This window comes from Phyllostomus hastatus, unplaced genomic scaffold (genome assembly GCF_019186645.2).
Source record: "Phyllostomus hastatus isolate PE091 unplaced genomic scaffold, TTU_PhHast_1.1 phas_scaffold_39, whole genome shotgun sequence".
Taxonomy (NCBI): domain Eukaryota; kingdom Metazoa; phylum Chordata; class Mammalia; order Chiroptera; family Phyllostomidae; genus Phyllostomus; species Phyllostomus hastatus.
In genome coordinates, this window is record NW_025334028.1 from 11,269,581 (window position 1) to 11,292,376 (window position 22,796).

The window sequence follows — 22,796 nt, forward strand, 5'->3', positions numbered from 1 at the left end:
ACTAGGAGACTGCAACAAGGCTCCCTGACACTTTCAGTCAGAACTTGACCCTGGGCTTTTTGCACCGCACACCAGCCCCACCAGCCCGGAGCTGGGTCACCCACGCTGCCGGGGTTGTCACTGCAGTATTCCATCCGGAGCTGCCGCTCCCCTCCACCCTCCCACGGGTCTCCCGGGAAGGGCGGCAGTGTTCCTCGCCATTTGGGTGGCGCCAGCTAGAGGGCGTGGGCCGGGCGGAGTAGGGCCGCACGGCTCCAGGGGGGAAGGGCGGGGCGGGGGTGTGGTCTTTGGGGAGGGGGGGAGGCGGTGGCTCCACGTCCCGGGCGTTCTGGGGCAACCAGCGCTGGGAGCTTGCGAGCCGAGAGCCGAGGAGCGAGACCCTGCGCACTCGCCCGCCGCCTGCGGGTGTCGCCAGCACGGCGGCGGCATCCTCGCCCCTGCAGCTCCGGAGCTGCGTCCCGAGCGAGCCGCCGCCGAGTCTCGGGAGCGCCCCGCACTCTTCGCACCGCGCCCCCTCCCCACCGCAACAGGTCCGGCGACAGAGGAGGCGGCGACAGCGCACGATCGGGACTGAAGGACTAGAGGTGCGGAAGGTAAGGGGAGCTCTGCGCCCCTCTCCCCCGGGCTAGGGGTCAGTCTGGCTCCGAACCGCCGCCGCTGACTTCTGGGAAGCCCAGGCTCTTCCCCGCCTCGCCGCCAGCTTCCCAGCACGCTGACTCAAGCCGCTGGCCTTCCCACTTTTCCGGTGCGAACCTCCGGAGACGCGGAGCTCTCACCGCCCTTCCCAACGCGCTGCCCTTACTTCCAAACGCGGCAGGTATCTCCTAGGAAAACCAGGGAGGGGACCAAGGGAAGGGACCCGTTTTTCTGCCCCGCTCCCACCTCCCCAAACCCCACCTCTGCCGGAGCGACCCGCGTCTAGCGGAAAGACGTTCGGTGTTCAAACCTGCTCTCGGGGTTGCGTAACAGAAGAAGCCCAGAAGTTTCTCCGGGTGGGGCAGGGCGGGGTGGGGAGGGGCGAGGGCGGGTGAAAGCGGCCCTTTGATCTCTTCCGTCCCCAGCCCCTCTGCTGCCGAGACTGTCACCCCTACCCCTTGCGCCTTAGTGGAGATGAGTGGTTCCAGTCCCAGCTGATGGCGATTAAGAGGGAGGCGTGTGTGTCCTTGGCCCGCAGCCTTTAGAGAGGGAGGGCGAAAGTTGAAGGCACCTCAGAGACTTGCTCCTGGGGCGGAGGGAGCCGGTGGCACTGCTTAATTTCTCCCGGTAATTTTCTCCTTCGGTGCTGATCCTCTGTGACTGCCGTGTGCGAGCCCTCCGACTTTGCGAGCGCTAGGGTGGGCGAATTAAAAAGGAGAGAAATTGGAGGGTCCTGCGAATCGTACTTTCCCTTAACGTAATGGTAAAGATAAAGAAGCTGCGAGAGGCCTTTGAGGATGTTGATAATTTCCTACTCGGCCTGCAGTCTAGGAGTTTCCACACCCCCACATCGTTATGCAAATGGTCCCAGGCCGACCCTTGGCTTCGGAGGTGGAGGTGTGTCTGAAAATTCCTGGAGCCCATCGTGGGGGCCTGGGGTGGGGGTGGGAGCGGGAGAGGAAGAACCTTGCACACAGTGTTTTGTTTTGTATTTTAAGGGTGGGATGCGGTAATTTTAACCTGACAGTGCATGTGGGAGGTGGGAGTCGCGAGGCAGGGGATACAATATACCATCGAGGAACCAGACGTGTTTTAAACCTTCAAGGCAAAACCGTAAATATTAAGGCGAAGACCTAGTCAGTGTCCCCTGGAACAGCAGCAAAGTGAGAAGAGCTTAGTAACTGAGGCACAGAACCGTCAGGCGTGGGAGCTGCCTGAGAGGTGTGAGGATTTTGCTTATGGAGGTTATTTCAGAGCAAGGTCTTGCAGGGCTGTAGAAGGCAGGTGGCGGTGGATATCTCTTCCAGACCTGTGTCGTGTCAGACTCGGCGTGAGGGTAGAAGGCACAAAAACAGAAAAGATCTTTGGACTGCAGAGTCTAGTTTTACTGAGAGGATGAAGAATACCTAGGCAAGGCCCTGCTTCAGTATTTACTTCCTCTGTCTAATGTATTTCCTTAGCTTGCCTTTCATCTTTAGTGGAAAGGAGACCTTGAGAGGATATTCTGGAAATAAAATCACAGGAGAGTTTAAAATTCTGGTGTTTTGCCTGCGTTAATTTAAAGGTGTCTCTTGCCAGTGTTGGAAAGTATTATGTTTAAAGATACATGTGCAGAACAGGAATGGAGAGAACTTAAGGGGTAAATGACCCAAGAGAATGAAGGGAGGCTAAGAGAGAAAGCAGGAGAATAGGTAACTAGTACTTACAACTAGGAAAACCAATGTGACTTCAAGTAATTTTAGGAAAAGGGGAATCAAGAACAGGACTTGAGACAGATTTGGTCACTTTAAGAAAAAGAAGTGTTGAAGAGTGGGACACAAGACTTTAAAAAATGAGTTTAGATATTGGGGACTTTCTCCCCTTTTTCTTTTCTTTTTCTAAATATAACTTACATAGATGGTGAGGCTGGGGATGTGAGACTTGCAAGTATATATTACTGTGAACTCTTTGCTTTCCACTTGCAGGGAAAAAGTGAATTGTTATGTATCAGAATTAATGTCTTATTAACTAGCAACTGAATTTCTTTAGTGTCTTTGGCATTTGTCTTTGCTTAACTCTTCAACTTTGGACAAATGCAATTTCAAAGAATTATAATGTGTTAAGTTAGGATTCCAGAATCATCCAAGGAGAGAGAATTTATGGCAGGAATAAAACACAGGTGATTTTAAACATTGCTTTCTCCTACCAGATGCATTATATGCTTGCTTTTTTTTTTTTTTTTTTTTTGGCCACCAGAAGTCACTATTTCACAGAGGCTGTAAGACAGTAAGTAGACTACATCAGACTGGCTGTCTCTCCAGTTTCCTATCTGGTTTAACTGAATTTTGTAATGAGTTGGTTGAACTAAAAGTAACTTTTTATTGACCTCTACAAAGTACTGTATATTGCCTTGGGAGTTGAAAAGATGATTAAAAACTTGTTTTCAATATGCTGTAAGAGGTCAGTGAAAGAAGTCTCATGCTCAATTCTGTAATTTGTGCTATTTCATTTTTTAAAATTGCATAACCCTTTCTGAAGTTAATTGACTATTCCAAATGTGGGGATAGACTTGTACTTCCACTTCTTAAAAGGTAGACCTAATTTACATATAACTATTTGGAAAGTACACAGGGAACAGCATGCCCTGCAGATAGATGTCTCTTAGGAATGGCAACATAACAGGGACGTTCGCCTTACTGTTTGAGCCCCACACTGAAAACTGTCCTTCAACTTGAATTCATTTGCTATCTTATCTTAGATATGTCTGTTGAAGCTAAAAGCCCAAAGTTCCCCTATTTCAAGACTCTAGACTGTTAACTAATTTTTCAGGAGGTTGAGAAAGTATGTTGGAGAGAGTACAAATTAAGAAACTCCCTTTACCATAGATATACAAAGCTTTGTAAGTAAGTTAAGTTATAAATTCAACAGTGGTGTCTATTCCCGAATGATATTTAATTGGCAGTGGTTTTTTAGCAGTCTCTTATCTCTTTTATACACAGTTGTAGCTTATTTAATATCCGTGGAATTGAATCTCAGGTTTTATTGAAATAGATTATGTAACCCCTGTATTCCATTTATTACAATTCTACCCATTGCAGAACCAAGTGGGAAATATGTAGTTCTTTGTTGGTGCATGTCCTCTGTGCCTGGCGGTTGACACGTGCGCAGCAATCTGTGTGGGCTTGAAACTGCCTGGTCCTCCGGCCGTCGGAGTTGCTAAAAGCAGCTTCTGTCTTATCCTTGGGACAGAACCCCTGCACTAGGGTTCTCCAGGGGAGGAAAATCAGCTGATTTTCTTAAAATTATCTGGCCTATTTTAAACATGACTAAGGATTTCTTGTTAGAGTGTCTTTCTCCTATTAAAAGACTGAGATTACTGTGAAAAGTGGAGTCCAGCAGAATCAATGACATCATTAGTATAATACCTCATATCCATTCCTAATACTTCACAAGTATTGAGCATCTTCTGTGTGCCAGACAGTACTCTAAGCATAGGAAAAACTGTGACAACTCCATGATCAAGAAAGAGAAAGAGCCCATGCAGGTGGAGTTTGTATTCATGTAGCACAAGAGCTGTTTACCAGCAGCTTTCACATGAAATATCATTTAAGCCTCAGTGCAACTCTGAAGTTGGAGTTCATTTTCCATTTGAACATCAGGAAATTGAGTTGAAGAAGTGACTTGACTCTATGACTCAAAGCCTGGTGCCCTTTCTACTATGGTACACTGTGTTGGCTGTGTTGATGTGTGGTTTCCTGTTTTTCAAGAATTACAGCTTGACTCTAAAATATAAATAATTGTTTCCCCTTAGCTAAGTATTCTTTCAGATCATTATAGGAATGAAAAGCAGGTATTTTCATTTAGCATTCTGGATATATATTTGTGACTTCTAAGAAAAATGTGATGCAGACATATTAAACAGACATGGTGTTTATTTGCATCAGATAAAGATCCTTACCTTCCTAAAATTTAATGCAAGGATTTGTAAACCATCTCCCTTAGTGCTTGAAATGTGTTATACAAGTTATGAAGAGTCAGTTCACATTCCTATATAAATCAGGATATAACCATACCATTTCCTTGACTCTTATAGAGTCAGTGAATATATACAGTATACTAGTGGTTTTCAAACTTATAGTAAGCATCAAAAATCTTCAGAAGGCTTGCTAAAGCAGAGATGTATCTCTACTCCTCTCCTGCCAAGTTCCTGATTCACCAGGTCTGGGGTAATGCCCAAGAATTTGTATTTGTAACATGTTTGCAGGTAATGCTGATGCTGTTATTTCTGGAACTACACTTTGAGAACTACTATAGTATGGCAGAGAATTTTGAAGTATGGTTTCTGAGCCAGACAGCTTGGCCTTGAATCTTGGATATGCCACCTACTAGCTGTCAGACTCTTAACAAATTACTTGACTTCTTGTTAAGGACTCTGAAGGCTCTGAAATTTTACCCTACTTTCAAGCTAACAAAGTTACCCTGCCAAGTTTCATGGCTTCCTGGGAATGACTTTATTACTAACTCATAATAGCTGTAGCCAGAGCGTCAACATTTTCTTACACTGGTTCCCTACGTTTCCAAATGGAGATGTGGAGAGAGCCAGGGACACCTGCAAACACAGTGGGTTGCATTGCAGGAGAGGAATCCTGAGTTTAAGGAACCCTAATCTTTTATAATGGGTTGTAAGCATGCCTGCCCTTTGCTCCAGAAGGACACGTTATTTTGATGACAGTGGACAGTGAACATGTTGTCCTTTGCTCTGGAAGGAGACACCCTATTTTCCAAGGCTGTTCTCTGTACAAGAATCTTTAAAGATTGTCTGGAACAATGGCATTTGGCGTCTCTGCTTGTACAACACATAGAGCTGCTGCCCCAGACCCAACGAGGACTAGCTCTCATTATACAGTGGGGTTAAGAATGTAGAAGTATCTTCCTTATTGGGTAGCTGGGTAGACTAGAGGTACTAAGATTTGGCAAGTATTTGGAGCAGAGCATAAGTGCTATATAAATGTTTCCTATTATTACTCCTGAAGGGGGAAAAATGTGCTTTCAAATGGTAACCGTTATCTTATAGGATGAAATAATTGATTTACCAATAAAGAAACTTCTTTAAATGGTCTAAATTCTAAGATAGGGCTAATACATTACATGACATTTTATCAGCCCATGGGGAATGAGGCAGCAACATTTAGATACTAATATTCATGTGCTCTCCCATGTTTCTCTACGTCTTTATGGTTACACAGAATTATGTGACTAATTCTGTCCATTGGGCTGTCTGTGGGAGTAATGTGTATTTCTGGGCTGAGGAATATCAGTGGCTCTTATGAGGACCCCCTACCCCAACTGTCAAACCCTGAAGCCACACATTTCGAGATAGTGAGGCTTCCAAGAGCTTGGGTTTCTCAAAGTGGAGAAAAGCTCCTTACCCTCTTCTCTATCTCAACACACCAATATGCAATGGATCTAAAGAATGAGCATGAGCCCTGGCTGGTATGGCTCAGTGGGCTGGGCATTGTCCCACAAACTAAAAGGTCGCTGGTTAGATTCCCGGTCAGGGTTACATGCCTGGGTTGTGGGTCAGATACCCAGTTGGGGGCATGTAAGAGGCAACTGATCGATGTTTCTCTCCCTCTAAAAATAAATAAATTATTTAAAAAGCATGTTTAAAAAAAAGAATGAGCATGAAACAATTCTTTGTTCTATCAAGTCACTGCAATTTTGGGGTTATTTTGCTACTAAAGCATAACCTAGACTATCCCAGCTGTATTCCAGTGCCTATAATAACTGCCTATTATGAGAAAGTTGACAGCCAATTATCTTAAATTATAGACTCTGGGTATATATGTGTAAAGCTAGACATGGAGCTTGCATTCCATTGAAGAAATATAAGCAATTAACATCTATCTATCTATCTATCATCTATTTAGCGTAAGTTAATTTCAGAGAGATTTCAGTACTATGGAAAGATGGGTGGCCAACACTGCTATTTAGAAAAATGCCCATTCCCATTTTGTTGTTGGTGTTGTTGCTAAGAGAACCTTAGTTGTGGTTGTGACTACATTGTACCCAGCCTCAGGTGACAGATTGTGTTTGTTCTCAGCCAGCAATGATGATTTCTATCCTGATCTATCCATCTTCCCTGCAGCTCGAGGCCATGTGACCTTGTTGTAGTTTATTGTTAGCCAAAGTTTGGGGGAAAGATTTTTCTTTTCTGACTAAAAGAGGCATAGCCACAACATCCTCTCATTTTCTTCCTGTCTGGAATGTAGATCAGATGTCGGGTTAGGTCAGCAACCTTTTTGTACCATGAGGTGACAAGCATAAAGACAACATGCTGAGTGTGGCAGAGTGGAAGGAGACAGAGTTCCTGATGGCCTCACTGAACAGCTAAAACTATACTAGTACCTAATGTCTTCTGGACTTGCTACAGGAGAAGTACCAAATTTTTTGGACAATAAGACACACCAAGGTTTTAGAGAAGGAAAATAGGAAAAAAAAATTTTTTGAAGCAAAAAATGTGGTAAAATATTTAATAACATAAATAACATAGGCCACTGCCCCCCCCCACAATGAGTTAGGTAAGCTACATTCAGACTATAAGATGCACCCCCCTTTCCTCCCAAATTTGTGGGCTAAGTGTGTCTTATGGTCCAAAAACTATGATAATAAACCTCTGTTAGTTAAGCAATTATTACCTGCAGAGAGATACATCCCTGACCCACACAGAGTGTAATGGGATAGAGAGGAGACAGGTTGCAGGGTGTGGCTGAGGGCACGACTGTGCTATGTTAGCTGTTGTAATCAGGGAGCACGTCACTGAGCTGAGGCTCGAACGGTGGGAAGGAGCAAACACATGTGGGGTGTGTGTTTGGGTTTGGGGTAGTGCCAGAGCCTCCTTGAACAAATATTTGAAGTGGAGAAGAGATAGTTGGGGCCATTGTATTCCATTATAAATTTCTAAGCTTGGGAGCTCCTTGGAACATTGGAGAGCTGAAGGAATTGTAGGTGATCCGGTCAGTTTGGAGCCCCTGGGAAAATTCAGATGAAAACAGTGTGACCCATGACTCACCTCTGACACATTGCCTATTACCCAGAGACTGTTATTCCTGGAGGGTATGTGTGGGGAAGGGGAAGGGAAATAAATCTGACCAGGGACTCCTGACAAGTCCACCAATGACTGGCCACCAGACAGTTATTGTCCTCATATTTTCCTTTGGAAACTGGGTCACAGTCTTGGGGCCTTGAAACCCACCTAGCTGCTTGTTCAGTTTAAAAGCCTCTCTAATGTGTGAATTCTCCAGAGCATGTGTTTTGGTTGGCAGAAAAATAACCAGAACAACTACTGCCATTTATTGAGAGCTGACCATGAACTGGGCATTATGCTAAAAATATTACAAACATTTTATTTAACCCTGCAGCAACCCCATGAATCTCCATATTGCTGATGAGAAAGCTGAGACCCTAGAGAAAAACAGTATTTTCTTGAGGTCATGTAGCTAGCGGGTTGTAAAGCAGGCCTTTATCTGACACATCATAAAAAAAGACACCTGAGAGGAGGTGCCCTGGAATGTGCGAGCTTCAGGAGGCACTTAATGACCTAGAACAGAATATTTTAAAATATCCTGAGTCATATTTTGCATTTCTTCTTCCCCTTTTTCTTTCTTTGTAATTATATGTGTGTGGGATGTATCTATAACACTATTTTTTTTTTACTTGAACTCTTTACCTGCTATTTGGGGGAGAAAAATAGTTTGATATACAGAACATTTTTATTTCTGAGTAAATCTGCATTGCAAGAGACTGGAAGGACCACTGAAGGGTCACTTAAATAGACCTGGTGAGGCACCTTTCTAAATGAAACATAGTCTGTTTCACTTACGTAAAATTTAATGTAGACACTGCTGACATAAATAACAAGAGCTGCTATGTATTAATACCTATGATGTGTCAGTATGTTAGCTAAATTATATAATTCTCTTCTTAGTAACTGTAAAACAGGCTGTTTTCTATCGCACTGAGCCCGGTAGGTCTTCACTTGCCCAAAGTGCTCACCAGTTGCACTGCAGCCTAGTCTCTGCCTGCTATGTAGCACTGTCCTGTGTTTAAATAAGAGCCAGGTTAGTGGCTTCGCTGCTTTTTTTTTAAGTGGGAGGATTTTGAACCTCCACCATTTATTATTCCATTTTTTTATAATTTAGTGAAAATAATACAAAAATGTATTTCTGAAAACTTCAGGAAGACCTGGTTTCAGTATTTATAAACCAGTGCATTTTCCCCCAACCCCCATATTTAGAGAGAAAAAGTTTACACAGGTAATAAAGCATTCATTGCATAAAGAATAAAAGGTGCACTTTTTCAGAAAAGCTACTAGTAAGCTTTGTGCATAACGGCATGCGTGCTTGTGTGTGTGTGCGAGTGTTACACCTAAACATAAACATGAAGCATTTTCTTTTTAAACAGAGTGGCTCACATTGTGCTCTCCCCTCCCCCCAACACACAATATGCATTTTGTTCAGCATCTTGTTTGGATAAACCTGCTCTTTTGATGTTCCATTGCATATTGTGAGGTATCCTAGTGGATTTAGCTATTTCTGTGTTGGTATGTATTACATTGTTACATTTTCTTCTTACCTAAACAGTAATTTATTGTGCTTGCCTCTTGGTAGATTTGTGACTATATTTTTAAGAAAGATACTTTGGAGGAGAATTGCTGAACTGAGATATATACAAATTTTCTTTCTTAGAGGTGGTTGGATAATACCAACCACAGCCAGCGTCCACTGCAACCTGACCTTGTATCTGAGTTGCACAGCTACTCCATGCAGCTGAGCAGCTTGTACACCAGTGCCTACATAGCCTTTTGTGGGCAAAATTGAGTCTTTCTGTGAGACTTACCTGAGATAGTCAATAATTCAGTGATTCAGCCTCCTTTCCCCATGCCTTCAGCAAAGTTATGAATTTTAGTTGCACAGACAAGTCTCGAGCTATGGCCAGGGGCCAGATCCCTCAGAAAATGTCTCTTTCTTGTTGTACTCCACCCACCATCCAACAAGCCAGTGATGGCACCCAGGGGTTTGGCTGAATCCTGTAGTCAGTCTTAGATTTGTCCTTCTTTAGGACCATTTAAAAAAATAGACTTTTTAGAGCACATTTAGGTTCATAGCAAATTTGAGCTGAAGGCACAGAGATGTCCCATTGAGTTCCCGGTCCCCACACATGCACAGCTTCCCCCATAATAAGCATCTTCCACCAGAGTGGTGTATTTGCTACAGATGGTGAGTCTGCATTGACACATTCTTATTACCAGAGCTCTGGACCATTTTTCACTATAGATTATGGCTTGCTCCTCACTTCTGAGTCTTCCTGCAATTGTTGCATCCTTGGACCACTTTATATAAATTGCAATGCCTTACCTCATTTCCTCTCTGGCACTATATACTTTGTTTGTTTTTTTATACTTTGTTTTTAAAGGTGCTATAGCACCTTTAATTTTTTTATTTTTAAAAGATTTTATTTATTTTTAAATCAATAAAGAGAGGGAGGAGGGAGGAAAGAGGGAGGGAAAAAGAGAGGGAGAGAAACATCAATGTGTGGTTGCCTCTTGCACACCCCCTTCTGGGGATCTGGCCCTCAACCCAGGCATGTGCCTTAGACTGGGACTTGAACCAGCAACCCTTTGGTTCACAGGTGGCGCTCATTCCACTGAGCGCCACCAACTGGGGTTCTATAGCACCTTTTAGTATTTAACATCTACATACTATGTTTTGTTTTTTACCTCCTGTAGTTTGGAGGCTAAACTAAGATGGTGGTGAGTCTGTTTCCTTCACTCTCTTGTTTTCAGTACCTGGCTCAGAGTAGCTGCTCAGGAAATATTTTTTGGCTCAGTGGGTAAATGAATAAACATTTACTAAGGACCACTGTTTCAAGTTGGCAGCCTTCAGCAGCCCAAATTGCCCTTTCACTCTCTGCCAGCAGGCCCTAGGGGTGAATGTTGTTGGGCTGCAAGCAAGTGGGACATCATCACAGGGAGGGTTGCGTGGGAGACTGCTGTCACAGGCTCTTCAGCAGCCCTCCCAGCATTAGGAAGGTTAATGCCAAAATGAATAACTATTTTATCGATCACTTGCTGTGCGCCAGCCCTGCATGCCAGGAGAAAGTGAGAGGGCAGCAAAAGGGGGTAGGTGGGAAAAAATGGGTTAGAAGGCAAAGAGAAAATGACGGGGGTGGGGGGAGGAAAGGGAAGATAGAAAAAGAGAGGGAGAAAGAAGTAAAAGTGTGTTTCAGAAAGGGAAAGTGAGAGAATAAGACTGGGGGGAGGTCAGATTTGAGTTGGAGAATTTAGGAAACTTGCCTAGGGCCACTATAGGCAGTTGGAGGAGTGACCAACCTCAATTCAGGGATTTCCCAGTGTGAGTTTAATTAGAACATTTGCAGCATCCAAGTTTCCTTTTGGGGGAGCAGGGAGGAGAGAGGAGCAACAAATGATATCTACTCATATGGAAACATCGTAGCCTTCAAGTCAGCAGTTTTCATTTCCCAGAGGGTGAGATAAAAGACCTTATCAGGAGACAGAGTGGAGCTGAAGGACTGTGTTTAGTGTTTCAACCTCAGCCAAAAGTATAACACCCTCTTAAACATAGCAGGCAGCTAAAATTGTTACAAGTTTCATGTAGAGTTTCCATTTGTATCAAATAGTTTGTTAAATCTGTATAAGATAACATAGTAACATACCCTTTGCCTTGAGGATGTTTGAAATAATAGTAACTATTTAAAGCAAATTAGGATAAATGCAGTAAATTTACAAACACATACAAGAAAGGGAAAAGGAAACAGCTGTTGATAGTGTTAACTATAGACAGAGAGGTTTTTTCTAGAGATACACAAAGTAGTAGGAAGGCCATCTGCCCAGGTTGGATTTAAAAATAAAGAAATCAGTCCTGTTAGGAGAAAATGCTCAAGAATTGCCTTGGGGATTAATTAAGCACCTTTTATGGGTGGAAGTAAAATCTTAAGATTGGGTTTTACTGGGGCTGGCTTTGTTATTTTATTAAGTGTTGAACTCGTATGTAGAGATCAGTGTTGATTACCTTTTTCTTGACTACTTTACCTTTCTTCCTCCTGATTCTGGTGAAGATGCTGACACACCTATTATCTCAGGCTAATTACTTAAAATTCAATGTTAGCATTTCTTATCTCTAAAATGGGGCATTAGTATCTACCTTGCAAGTTTATTGTAATGTTTACATGAAATGTCATTTTCAAAACAGTTTAACACCATGCTTGGCACATATTAGACACGGGAATGTTTTCTTTACTCCTTCTCATGATAAACTAGTGGACAGTTTTTCTTGCTAAAATGGCTTTGAGTCGCAGCCTCAAAATTAAAAGTGCATTTCGCTTTTGATATATGCTAGCTGAAACTTGGGAGTTGGTAAAGAACCATTCTCAAATTCAAATGAGAACTTTGAATTTTGTCCCCAGTAACATTTCTTACAGGTCAGGTATGCCTATGAGTTTACTTGTGGACTGCTATTCACAAGCTTTTTCTCTTTCAGATGAATAGACTTGTCACTTTTGACTGACTGGCAGTAGCAATGGCGTTTACTGAAAGAGTCAACAGCAGCAGCAACAGGTAACTAAAATCTGCGATTCAAAGATATTTAAATTTGTAATCTATTTTTGAAAGAATAAATTTGCCCCTTTTTATTTTTGCAACTTCTGAACTCTGGTGCATGAAAATGTGTGAAAATTGTTGTTTTCTCTACATGAAGTCAAACCTCTTAGACTGGCTACATGCTTTCTTTAATTCTAGTACTTCAAATCTAGTATAACTCATTTCTTAAACATGTCGATATTACATTAGATCAAAATCGTAATTCAGTGTTCAAGATACTGGTTCATATAGCGCTGATTTGGGAAATGTGCACATGTTCATCATGTGTTAAAACAAATACTGCGATGAAATCAATCTTATCATGAGAAACTTGAAGGAGGAAATTCTCTCATCATTGCATTTTCTGACTTTCACATTTTTCTGTCCAACTTTGCACATACAGTTAACTGCTTTCTTGCATATACTATATGAGCAGTGTTGATTTGGGGGTGCATATTCACTTTCTGAAGCAGTTATTAAGAATAATTCACTTTATAGCCAGGAAGAATTCTAATAACACTGATCAGGTTTTTAAAATACTAGTAGATACCCCAAAACATATTAAGCATGAGACATGTAGACTCAAACTTAATTAATATTTACTGAGCAGTAATAGATGATGGCGCCTGTCCATCCTGGGTGTTTTCCTCATTCCTCCCTCTCTCTGTTCATTTAAGAAACTCTTTATTCCAGGTCACTCTGGTACTGTTGTTACATGTGGTGCCCTCTCCTCCCCCACAGAAGAAGGCGTGTGACCCAGGCTGCAGCAGTCCGCGTTCTGTTAGCGCCTGGGGGGAGACTGTTGTCATGTGTCTTTGGGCTTGTTCGTCATGTCAGGTTGCACATACGTTTTACATTTTTATGTAGTTAAACGTCTTGTCCTTTATGCATTCTGGTTTTGATTGTGCTTGAGTCTTTCCTACTCCAAGACTAAAAATAATGTCATGTGTTCTCTGTGGTGCTTGAATTGTTTCATTTTTTTTTTGCATTTAAATCAGAATTTGTAAGCTGGTGGCCTATGGGATAGATCTGGCCAACAGATGGGCTTTTGTTCCGCCCCTCACATGTCCTAAAGAGGTATATATGCCCATGTTTTTTACATAACAATCTAGACTTCTATCTTCTCTTGAGAAATTCAAGGTTTAACGTCGGTCATGTGTTGCCATATAGAAACATTCACGATTAAAGAGCTATTGCTCTTTTAGACAAAGCATGAGCTTTCTAATTCAGAACTTTCCAAGTGATGTGTCATCAGTATTTTTCAGGGGTGCTAAGACAATGATTTCCTCTCAGCCTACAGGCCAACCAGAATTCCCACCTGATTTCCTCCTGCAGCCATCTGTTGGATGTCGGCTTGCCCCAGAGATATTTTCTATATATTGTTAAAAAAAGTTTGGAAAGCACGGGTGTTTTCTGGTTCACTGCAATTCCCACACAGCTTGATTCACATTTAGTTAGCTGCTTAGCCCTCTTAACTTGCCTGCAATTGTGTAGTATTTTGATCTTCCTATAATTAGTTTTAGTGTAAAGTATGTGTTGCAAATGTCCATATTAATTTCCATATTAAGAAAATGAAAAAGCCCAGGGAATGTTAGGAAAACATTTTTTAAGGCAAATGGCTAGCCCATTGTTTTAAACCTCATTTATTAAATCATCTGTCTTCTCTCCATTTATCTGAGTGCCATATCTAAATCCCATCACATTCTTGAATCTATCGCTGGACTATAGTTCCCTTGATTGTTTCTCTGGCAATAGTGCCATACTATTTTATTCTATTTTTATAGATCCCAATAGTCAGGCAGATTCTTTGACAGTACTTTTCATTTTTAGGATTTTCATAGCTAGTTACACCTGATTACATTTTCTTGTATTCTCTGAAGTCATTATTTTCTAGCAAAATTATTGTTGGCATTTTGGTTAGGGTCCCTTTGAATTCATCAATTAGGGATTGTTGAATTCTATAGAATATTAAATATGGGCCTTCCTACAAAAGAATCTAAATTTCAGATGGGTGTTAACTATAGGGATGAAGAAATTTTAAATTTCAATTATAAGATTTTTGTGGAGATCGGATTTTTCAGAAATTTCTAGTAGTTGACATTGCATCCAATATAATTTCTGGTAGGACCAGTTAAGTCAGTATTATAAAAAAAACAAACACAAACAAAAATAGGGAAAAACAGTATTATCTGTGGCAAAATTAAAAGATATTTTGTATTTTATTATTTACATGTTTTCTATTGTTGCTAATTAAATAGGCAACTGCCCTTTGTAGTAACATTCTAGCAGTTACAGAACTGCTTTTATTATTTGTTACATTTATCTGTCTACATTTATCTCCCTGATGTGCTGCTTTTAATTTTAATACCAGTAGAAGTGATAAGCTAGGGGGAATCCTAAATGGAGCTGTTTTTAATTGTTTTTAAAGATATTTATTTATTTATTTATTTATTTATTTATTTATTTATTTATAGATAGAGGGGAAGTGAGGAAGAAAGAGAGGGGGAGAAACACTGATGTGCAAGAGAAACATCCATCACACAGGCAACAGCCTCTCGCAGGCCCCAAACTGGTATCCTGGCCCACAGCCCAGGCGTGTGCCCTGACTGGGAATCCCACCAGCGATCTTTTGGTTCGCAGGCCTGCACTCAATCTGCTGAGTCACACCAGCCAGGACTGTAGCTCTGGTTTTAATATATACCAACAGCTCCCTTGTTTGAATGCTTAATCATGATAGGCTTTAATCTTAGTAGTTCAGAAGAAAACATCAAATTTATGTGGCACTGTTCCTGGACTAGCACATATTTTAAAGGAAACAGATGTGTATTGAAGGTGCAGTTCTAATCACTCAAACTGAATGGAAGTCTGAGTGTGAACCCCTACTTTGTTCAAGGCTATCAGAAGTCACCAGCATGGACAGAATATGAATGCAATGTGTAAAAACAGTATTTGTTTTAGTTCTTATAAATAATAGGCTTATTCTGTGATTTCCAGATTTATCAGCACTTATATTTCCCCCCACCTTCCTTCCATTCCCCTTCCTTTTTTTCTTTCTAAATATTGTTTTGGGGAGTATAACAAACTGAAAAGGATGGACATATTAGTACAGTTCAGTGCATTTTCACAAAGTGAACACACTTGTGTAACAGATCAAGTGACACCACCATCTCTCCAGAGCCCTGCCGGTCCCTTTCAGCTCCCACCTTCCTCACAGTCTGGCACTGTGCTAACCTGTAAAACCATGGATTTGTTTTGCTTATTCTTGAATTTTATTTACCATACTCATACACTATACTGTTTTAGGTTTTCTATTCAGTTTTGATGTTTTAATGTTTATACTTTGTAAATTTAAATGTCTTTAACATTAAAAATCTTTATAATAAAAATGTATTCTTGCCCTGGCTGGCTTAGCTCAGTGGATTGAGTGCGGGCTGCGAACCAAAGCATCGCAGGTTCAATTCCCAGTCAGGGCACATGCCTGGGTTGCAGGCCATGACCCCCAGCAACTGCACATTGATGTTTCTCTCTCTCTCTCTCTTTCTCCCTCCCTTCCCTCTCTAAAAAAATAAAATAAAATAAATTTAAATAAATAAAATCTTTTAAAAAATGTATTCTATGTTAACATACTATATTGACATGTTATATAATCAATTTTAAATTTTATTCATTTTATTATTTTTTTAAAAATCCTCCCTGGAGCAAGGAAGAGGGGTGGGGGAGGGAGGAGAGAGGGAGGTCAGTGTGAGAGAGAAACATCGATTTATTGCCTCCCATACATGCCCCAGCCAGGACTGAACCCACAGCCTAGGTACGTTTCCTGACTGGGGGCTGAACCCGAAACCCCAGTCAGTACAGGCAACACTGCAACCAACTGAGCAACCTGGCTGGGGCTAAATTTTTTTAAATTTTATTTTTCCAGCAACTTCCATAGTCTAATATGATAATCTAATTATTCCCACTCTTTCACTTCTCTATCTTCTGCCCTTCAACTATTAGCTCTGCTTTTAGTTTTAAATTGTCCAGGTTGATAGCACATTTTATAGTTATCTGGGCCCTTGAAAGCTTTGTCTTAAAATCGACAATAAATGTTGAAAACCCAATCAGCATCATTTACATCATTTTGAACTGGAAGCAAACTAATATTTAGGGCATCATTTCTCCTCTGTGGATTCAAAGTTAACCCAAATACCACTTGAGAGAGAAGTTTCATGTTGATTAGGGCAAATGAACTCTTACCTTTTGCTGGGTAAATTGTTTAAATTAATGCCACATTTTAAATTGCTTGATCTTTGAAAGGTTCTTTTGTTTCTCCTGGAGTTTTCTGTTTTTGTTGTTGTTGTCAAATGATCTTTAATTGGAATATTTTCAATTATTCAGTTTTCAAATATTTGAAATATTTTCAAATATTTCCATTTCCCAGCCAGTGTCATTCTTAACTGGCCGGGCCTCCCCTGCACCCCTGTGGCCTCGCTGTATGAGGTCACGAGGGCGGCAGCGTCAGCACCACGGCCACAGACCACGCAGCCCCCAGGGCCTCTTCAATGGCTCCAGAGAGCTCTCTCCTAAAAGTCAGTGCCGCATCTGTCAGGCAGTGTTGATAGTCTCATCCAAAGGGCATTCCCACTGTGCTTAACGTTTTGTGGCTTCTTTCTGTCTCCTGGTGTTGGTTTGAGGGCTTGGATGGTCAGGCAGCGGCAGAAGGCACTGCCTCCGTCTGGGCCTGTCTGTTCTGGATGGTCAGTTTCATTGCCGTCCTCAGACCTTCCCATCACTGGTTGCTCTGTCAATGTCATCACCAACCAGGGGGTCACACTTGGGGGCCAGGGCGGACATGGCACCTACTTTCCCACTGGTGCCCTTCAGGCGCAACTTTGATCTCGCTGACTTCAGTGCACCGCGGAGGCGGCTGCTGTTGGATGAACCTGGATTCAGCACAACTGAAGCAAGTTGCACCTCGGCCACCTCCAAACCAAAAGTCAAAGACTTCCTGGACTTTTTAATTACTTTTCTTTTTCTTTACTGAAAGAGAGAACCTGCCTTTTTACCACTAACTCGTTCTCCTTCTCACACTTCTGTACCTATTGCTTGAAATCTCTCACTTACTTACTGGAGTTCTGAAACTAAAATTAAATTTAAAATTTTTTTCAGTCACAGTTTACATTCAATATTATTTTCAAAATTAGGTTTTACAAAGTGTGTGTGAAATTACAGTCTTCTAAAATTGAGGCCAGGTAAGCAAAGCCAGAAAATAAAGCTGGATACATTCTGGGAAAAATTTTACTTGATGATTGGGGGAAAACATGTGAAGATAAAACATAAGAATGACAGAAATTGTATTTCAAGCCATGCCACCAGATTTTGGGGACATAATTTTATTGTTTTCTGCCATTAAGTGTTGTAAATGTTTGAAGAGATCTGTTGATATCCTTTCTTAGTATTTGGGGAGATCTGAGGGATTGAATTTTGTGAATCTTGAATCATATCACTATAGGTAGTCCTGGTAGTTTTCCTTCCCCGGAGAGTCGGAAACAATGTGTAACTCTAATTGAGAAGAGTCCTCAATTAGTGAGGAAGCTACAAGGTGTTAAGCTGATTAACACCTATTATATAGACAGATTCTTCTGTGTGTGAGTAAATCAAGGGCCTAACTTCCAGATGCTTACTAGAGAGGTTAATGTCTGGAGGCCTTGTTTTCCTGAAACTGAGACCGGCCTGGGTGTTGTAAATAATCCACACCTGCAATCCTGAGCGGGGAAACTGGGGAGGTTTCCTGTATTTCCCAAGAAAGTCATTTTAGCCCTGATTTACAAGTGCATTCACATTTTGTACACAGAACTCATTATTTCCCGTTATTTTAGAAAATGGTTCCTAACTATTAAGGATGTCATAGTCATATGTAGTATGTTCTCAGTTTGATCAGTTTAAAAGAGTTTGATTATAAACTTACTGCCCCAGACCTGAGAAAATCTTTTTCAGAAATAGTTACTTCTCAAAGAAATGGTTTAATTTTGGAAAATTTAGATTAAACTGTAGAAATAGTGAGTAATTTCACCAGTAAAATCCATTTGATCTATTAGTACATATGTGATACAGCAAGGTCGAGTGTGGGGTTTGAGCAGGACAGCTTGTATTTATTTAGATCTCTGACGCTTTGGTTACTTGGGTCAATTGCTCAACTTCTAAAGCCTCATTAAAATAGGGATAGCCCTGACTGGTGTGGCTCCGTGGGCTGGGCAGTATCCTGCAAACTGAAAGGTCACCGGCTTGATTCCCAGTTTGACTCGTGGTTTGATTCCCGGTCAGGGCACATACCTGGGTTGTGGGCCAGGTCCCCAGTTTGGGGAGCAGGAGAGGCAACCGATCAATGTTTCTCTCCCTCTTTTTCTCCTTCCTTTCCCCTCTCTCTAAAAATATAAATAAAATCTTTTTTTAATGGCGATAAGGAGAATAATGTATGTTAAATACTTATTGCCAGGCCTAGTATATCATAAATCCTCAATAAGTTATTGAAGTGCAGTACTCTTTTGATCGTATGGGTTTCAGGGTAGTTAGTAGCTTCTGTAATTCTACTTGGAGGGGAAAGGCTTTGTTTAGAGGAGACCCTGGATTGAAGGGAGTCCTTAGTGAGATACACTAGGAGTAGCATTCAGAGGAAGCTGACCATTAGAGGAAACAGATCCTTAAAAACAAAACACAGAGTGTGTTCATTTGCAGGACATGTGGACACACTTACAAGTTTCACTGTGGTCTGTTTTACATTTATTATTGGCTATGGGGTTGTCCTAAATCACAAAGTACAAGAAAACCCTGCTGCGTAGTATTGCCTTTTCTGCAAGCAACAACATAATAGTTTTTTTTTGTTTTTGTTTTTGTAGTGACCAACATTTATTAAAAACAAAAACCAAAAAAACAAATGGAACTATGAGCCAGTATAGTATATATAAATTTGAGTGTATGTCCGCAGTTACAATATAAAATGTATTTCTTACCGTGTATCACAGTTTTTTTATTTAAATATATTTTATTGATTATGCTGTTACACTTGTCCCATTTCCCCCCCTTCACTCCCCTCCACCCTGCACAGCCCCTCTGTTGTTGTTTTTTTTTTAAACCAGGTTATTGGATATAACTTTTGTGCCATTTTAAGTACACACTTCAATGATTGTTTGTAAATTTGCTGAGCTGGGCAACAATCTCTCCAATCCAACTTCAGAATTGCATCCCCAGTGGACACAACTGCCTATTTTCTGCCTTCAGCTATAGACAACACTAATCTACTTGATACTTTTGCCTGTTCTGGGCCTTTCATATCAATGCAGTCGTATAGTATGGGGTTGTTTGTGACTGGCTTCTTTTACTTAGCACAAGATTTTCAACATTTGTCTATGTTGTAGTATGTGTCAATATTTCATTTCTTTTTATTGCCAAATATTCCACTGTATGGGTATTTCAATGTTGTGTTTACTGTTCACCAGTTTATGGACATTTGGGTTGTGTCTACTTGTTGGCTGTTATGGATAATGTGTTTTCACTCATTCAAATATGTTCTCATTCTTTGGGGTAGATATCTAGGAGTGGAATTATTTTCTTGTAAGGTGGACTTATGTTTAGAGTCATCGTTAGAGTATTCAAAGTTCACAAGTCAGTGTGCCTATGGGTTGGTTTCAGGTTTCTTTGCACATGGTTTTTCTCTTTGCCTTCAGCCTGGAACTCTACTAATGCTGGGAGTTGAAAGAGAATGAATTAATATTTATATAGTACCTTTAGTAAAATGGACAGTAGTCCAGGTAGGTGGCATTCTGTCATTTTAGGTGACACTTTGGTCCATGATGGTGGATCAGAAAGAGAGTAGGGGCACTAATTTTATACTATTCAGATTTGGGGAAGAACTTTTCTTCTTTTTGAAGGGCTTCATTTACAAATCGTTTTCTTCTGAAGCTGTAGTAGTCAGCCTCATGCAAGTCTGAAAAAGTGGTAGGAAAAAGAGAATTTCAGCTCCAGCTTCCTATTTTTCAGAAGCAGGGAGGACATTATTTCAGAATTGGAGTTTTGTTTCTGTCCCTATGGTAAACCTGGAAAGTGGTCAGGTTAGATGGTACTAGGCTTCACTGTACTAAAGGAAGCAAAAACCTGGAGAAGTTAATAGCTGAATTGTCAAGCAGATTGTAGGGAATCCTGGGTGACTGGTTTGCTTTGGTTGGGAAAATTTCTGATTGCTACACTAAATAACATTTAACATGTGAGGCATTGCACATTTTCATTTCTGCTTTTGACCAACAGATTATGATGCCTTCTTCATAATCTGCAATGCAGAGTGACACCATTTTTGTTGCTTTAAATTGATTTTAAAACAGTAGACATTGGATTGCATGTTTACATTGGTAAGATGTTAATGGGTATAGAGAACAGGTTTTTTGTTGTTGTTTTTTAAAGACTTTATTTTTGGACAGAGAAGAAGGGAGGGAGAAACAGAGGAAAACATCAATGTGTGGTTGCCTCTTGTGTGCCCCCTACTGTGGATCTGGCCTGCAACCCAGACGTGCCCTGACAAGGAATTGAACTGGTGACTCTTTGGTTTGCAGTCTGGCACTCAATCCACTGAGTCACACCAGACAGGGCTGAAGTGGTCTTATTAAAGCTATTGAAAGCATGATGTGGTCCAAGATGTGTTAAAAAGAAGAGTGAGTCTAAAGGGGGAGAGAGAGAAAGAGACACCTTGGGCATTGTAGCAACAACATAGAATTAATTAATATTGGCCCTGATTGGCCACAATAACCTAATTTAATATAGACTTAATCAAAGTTCTTGCCTATTCTCTATCTCCTTTTTTCTTCTTCAGTTTATTTTTTAAAAGATTTTATTTATTTTTAGAGAGTGGGGAGGGAGGAAGAGAGGGAGAGAAATGTCAATGTGTGAGAAGCATTGACTGGTTGCTTCTTGCACACCCCCAACTGGGGACCTGCCTGCAGCCCAGGCATGTACCCTGACGTGGAATTGAACCAGCAACCTTTCGGTTTGTAGGCCGATCCTCAATCCACTGACACACACCAGCCAGGGTTCTTTTTCTTCACGTTAAAAGAAAATTTTTTTAAATCATAGAAATACACTTTAGTAGAAGTAGAAAGAATATTTCATTAACCTTCAACACTTTCCCCAGACTTAACATTTTTCAGTATTTTGCCACTTTTAAAAATTCTTTTTCTTATTTTTCTTTGCTGAAATAGTTTTAAGCAAATCCCAGACATCTATTTTTCACTGCTGTATATTTATTCACATCTCTAAAAAAATGGTTATTTTCCTATATAACTGCCTATCAGTCTTCCTACCTAATAGAATTAACGTTTTGCATTCATCTAGTAACTAGACCATATCTAAACTGTCCAAACTGTTTTAAAATGTCTATTAACATTGTTTAATCCTGGTTCAAGCAAACCAAAGTACATATGTTTCATTAAGTTCTGTTTCTTGAGTCTTAATCTAGAACATTTACTCTTTTTTTTTTTTTGAAGGGGGCAGTGACTGGTTGAAAAAGCTGATTCAAATGTATGTCTTACCTTGTGGATTTGTCTATTTGCTGCCTCTTAATTATGTGTGTAACTGTTCTTATATATAACTTGTTCATATATATATATATATATATGCATATATGTACAAACACATATTCTTTGCTGCTGTATACATATAGCAGCAGAGAAAGTAAGGGTTTATTTTTAGGAAGTGGCCCATGCCTAGACAGGTGAGCTAATATTCAAGCTCTCTGATGGCTTCTAGGGGGTGGGGGAAAATCATTAATCATGGTGACCGAGGGAGTTAGGGTCCTGGTCAAGGTCATGCTCAGGGTCAAAGTCTCTTCTGATTGGTTGGAGCTAGGGTGGGGGTTAGTTGATCAGAGCATTCTTTTTACCAGGAATAATTTTATCCTGCAGAGTGGTGGAGTCGGCTTCCGAGAATGTCTGAAGAAGTTTATAATTGTCATAATTCAGTGCCTGGAGAGGTCAGTGAGCGATGCTGCTAAACATCATACAACACATGGGATGGCCCACCACAAAGATCTTTCTGGCTCCAAATGGCAGTAGTGCTGAGGCTGAGAATCCCTGAGGCTCTGTCCGAGGTATTTCCTGTCGAATAGAAGTTAGCTCTAAGCTCAGTTGGATTCAAGATAAGTCTTTTTGCTAAAAATAATTGAGGAGTCCAGCAGTGCTGGTGGTGTTCGGCATTTTGATCTGGGTGCTGGTACCCACAGTGTGTCACTTTGGGGAAATTCACGTGTGAGCTGTATACTCTTTGAAGTCCGTAATATTCTGATTTCTAACATTTACTTGGAAAATTTTTCTACTACTGCTGTGCACCTTTATATTCTTTGACTACTACCCTGATTTTTAGATACATCAAAAATCTTTAAATCATCCTTCCTTGAAAGCTTCCTTAACATTCAATTCCTTTCAATGTGAGAGACTGGTAAAGATGGGGAATGTGTCTGTGAGATGACTGTGTTGGAATGGTCGTGTCTGTTATGACCAAGTTA

The 22,796-nt window shown here is 40.9% G+C and overlaps 1 protein-coding gene across 8 annotated transcripts in view; it reads left to right on the plus strand.

Annotated features, from left to right (window-relative positions):
• Positions 1-344: 344 nt before the first annotated feature.
• AFF1 (AF4/FMR2 family member 1) overlaps positions 345-22,796 on the plus strand; it is a 192,672-nt gene continuing 170,220 nt past the window's right edge. For 3 of the 8 annotated variants that reach the window (XM_045819943.1, XM_045819949.1, XM_045819947.1), the window contains exons 1-2: positions 345-593; positions 12,174-12,250. In XM_045819943.1, coding sequence (XP_045675899.1) covers positions 12,213-12,250 — 38 coding nt within the window. In that variant the 5' untranslated portion in view covers positions 345-593; positions 12,174-12,212. Of the gene's footprint in view, positions 594-785; positions 818-12,173; positions 12,251-22,197; positions 22,266-22,363; positions 22,383-22,796 lie in introns of those variants that run through there. The other 5 variants (XM_045819950.1, XM_045819951.1, XM_045819945.1 and 2 more) reach the window with 5 other exon arrangements.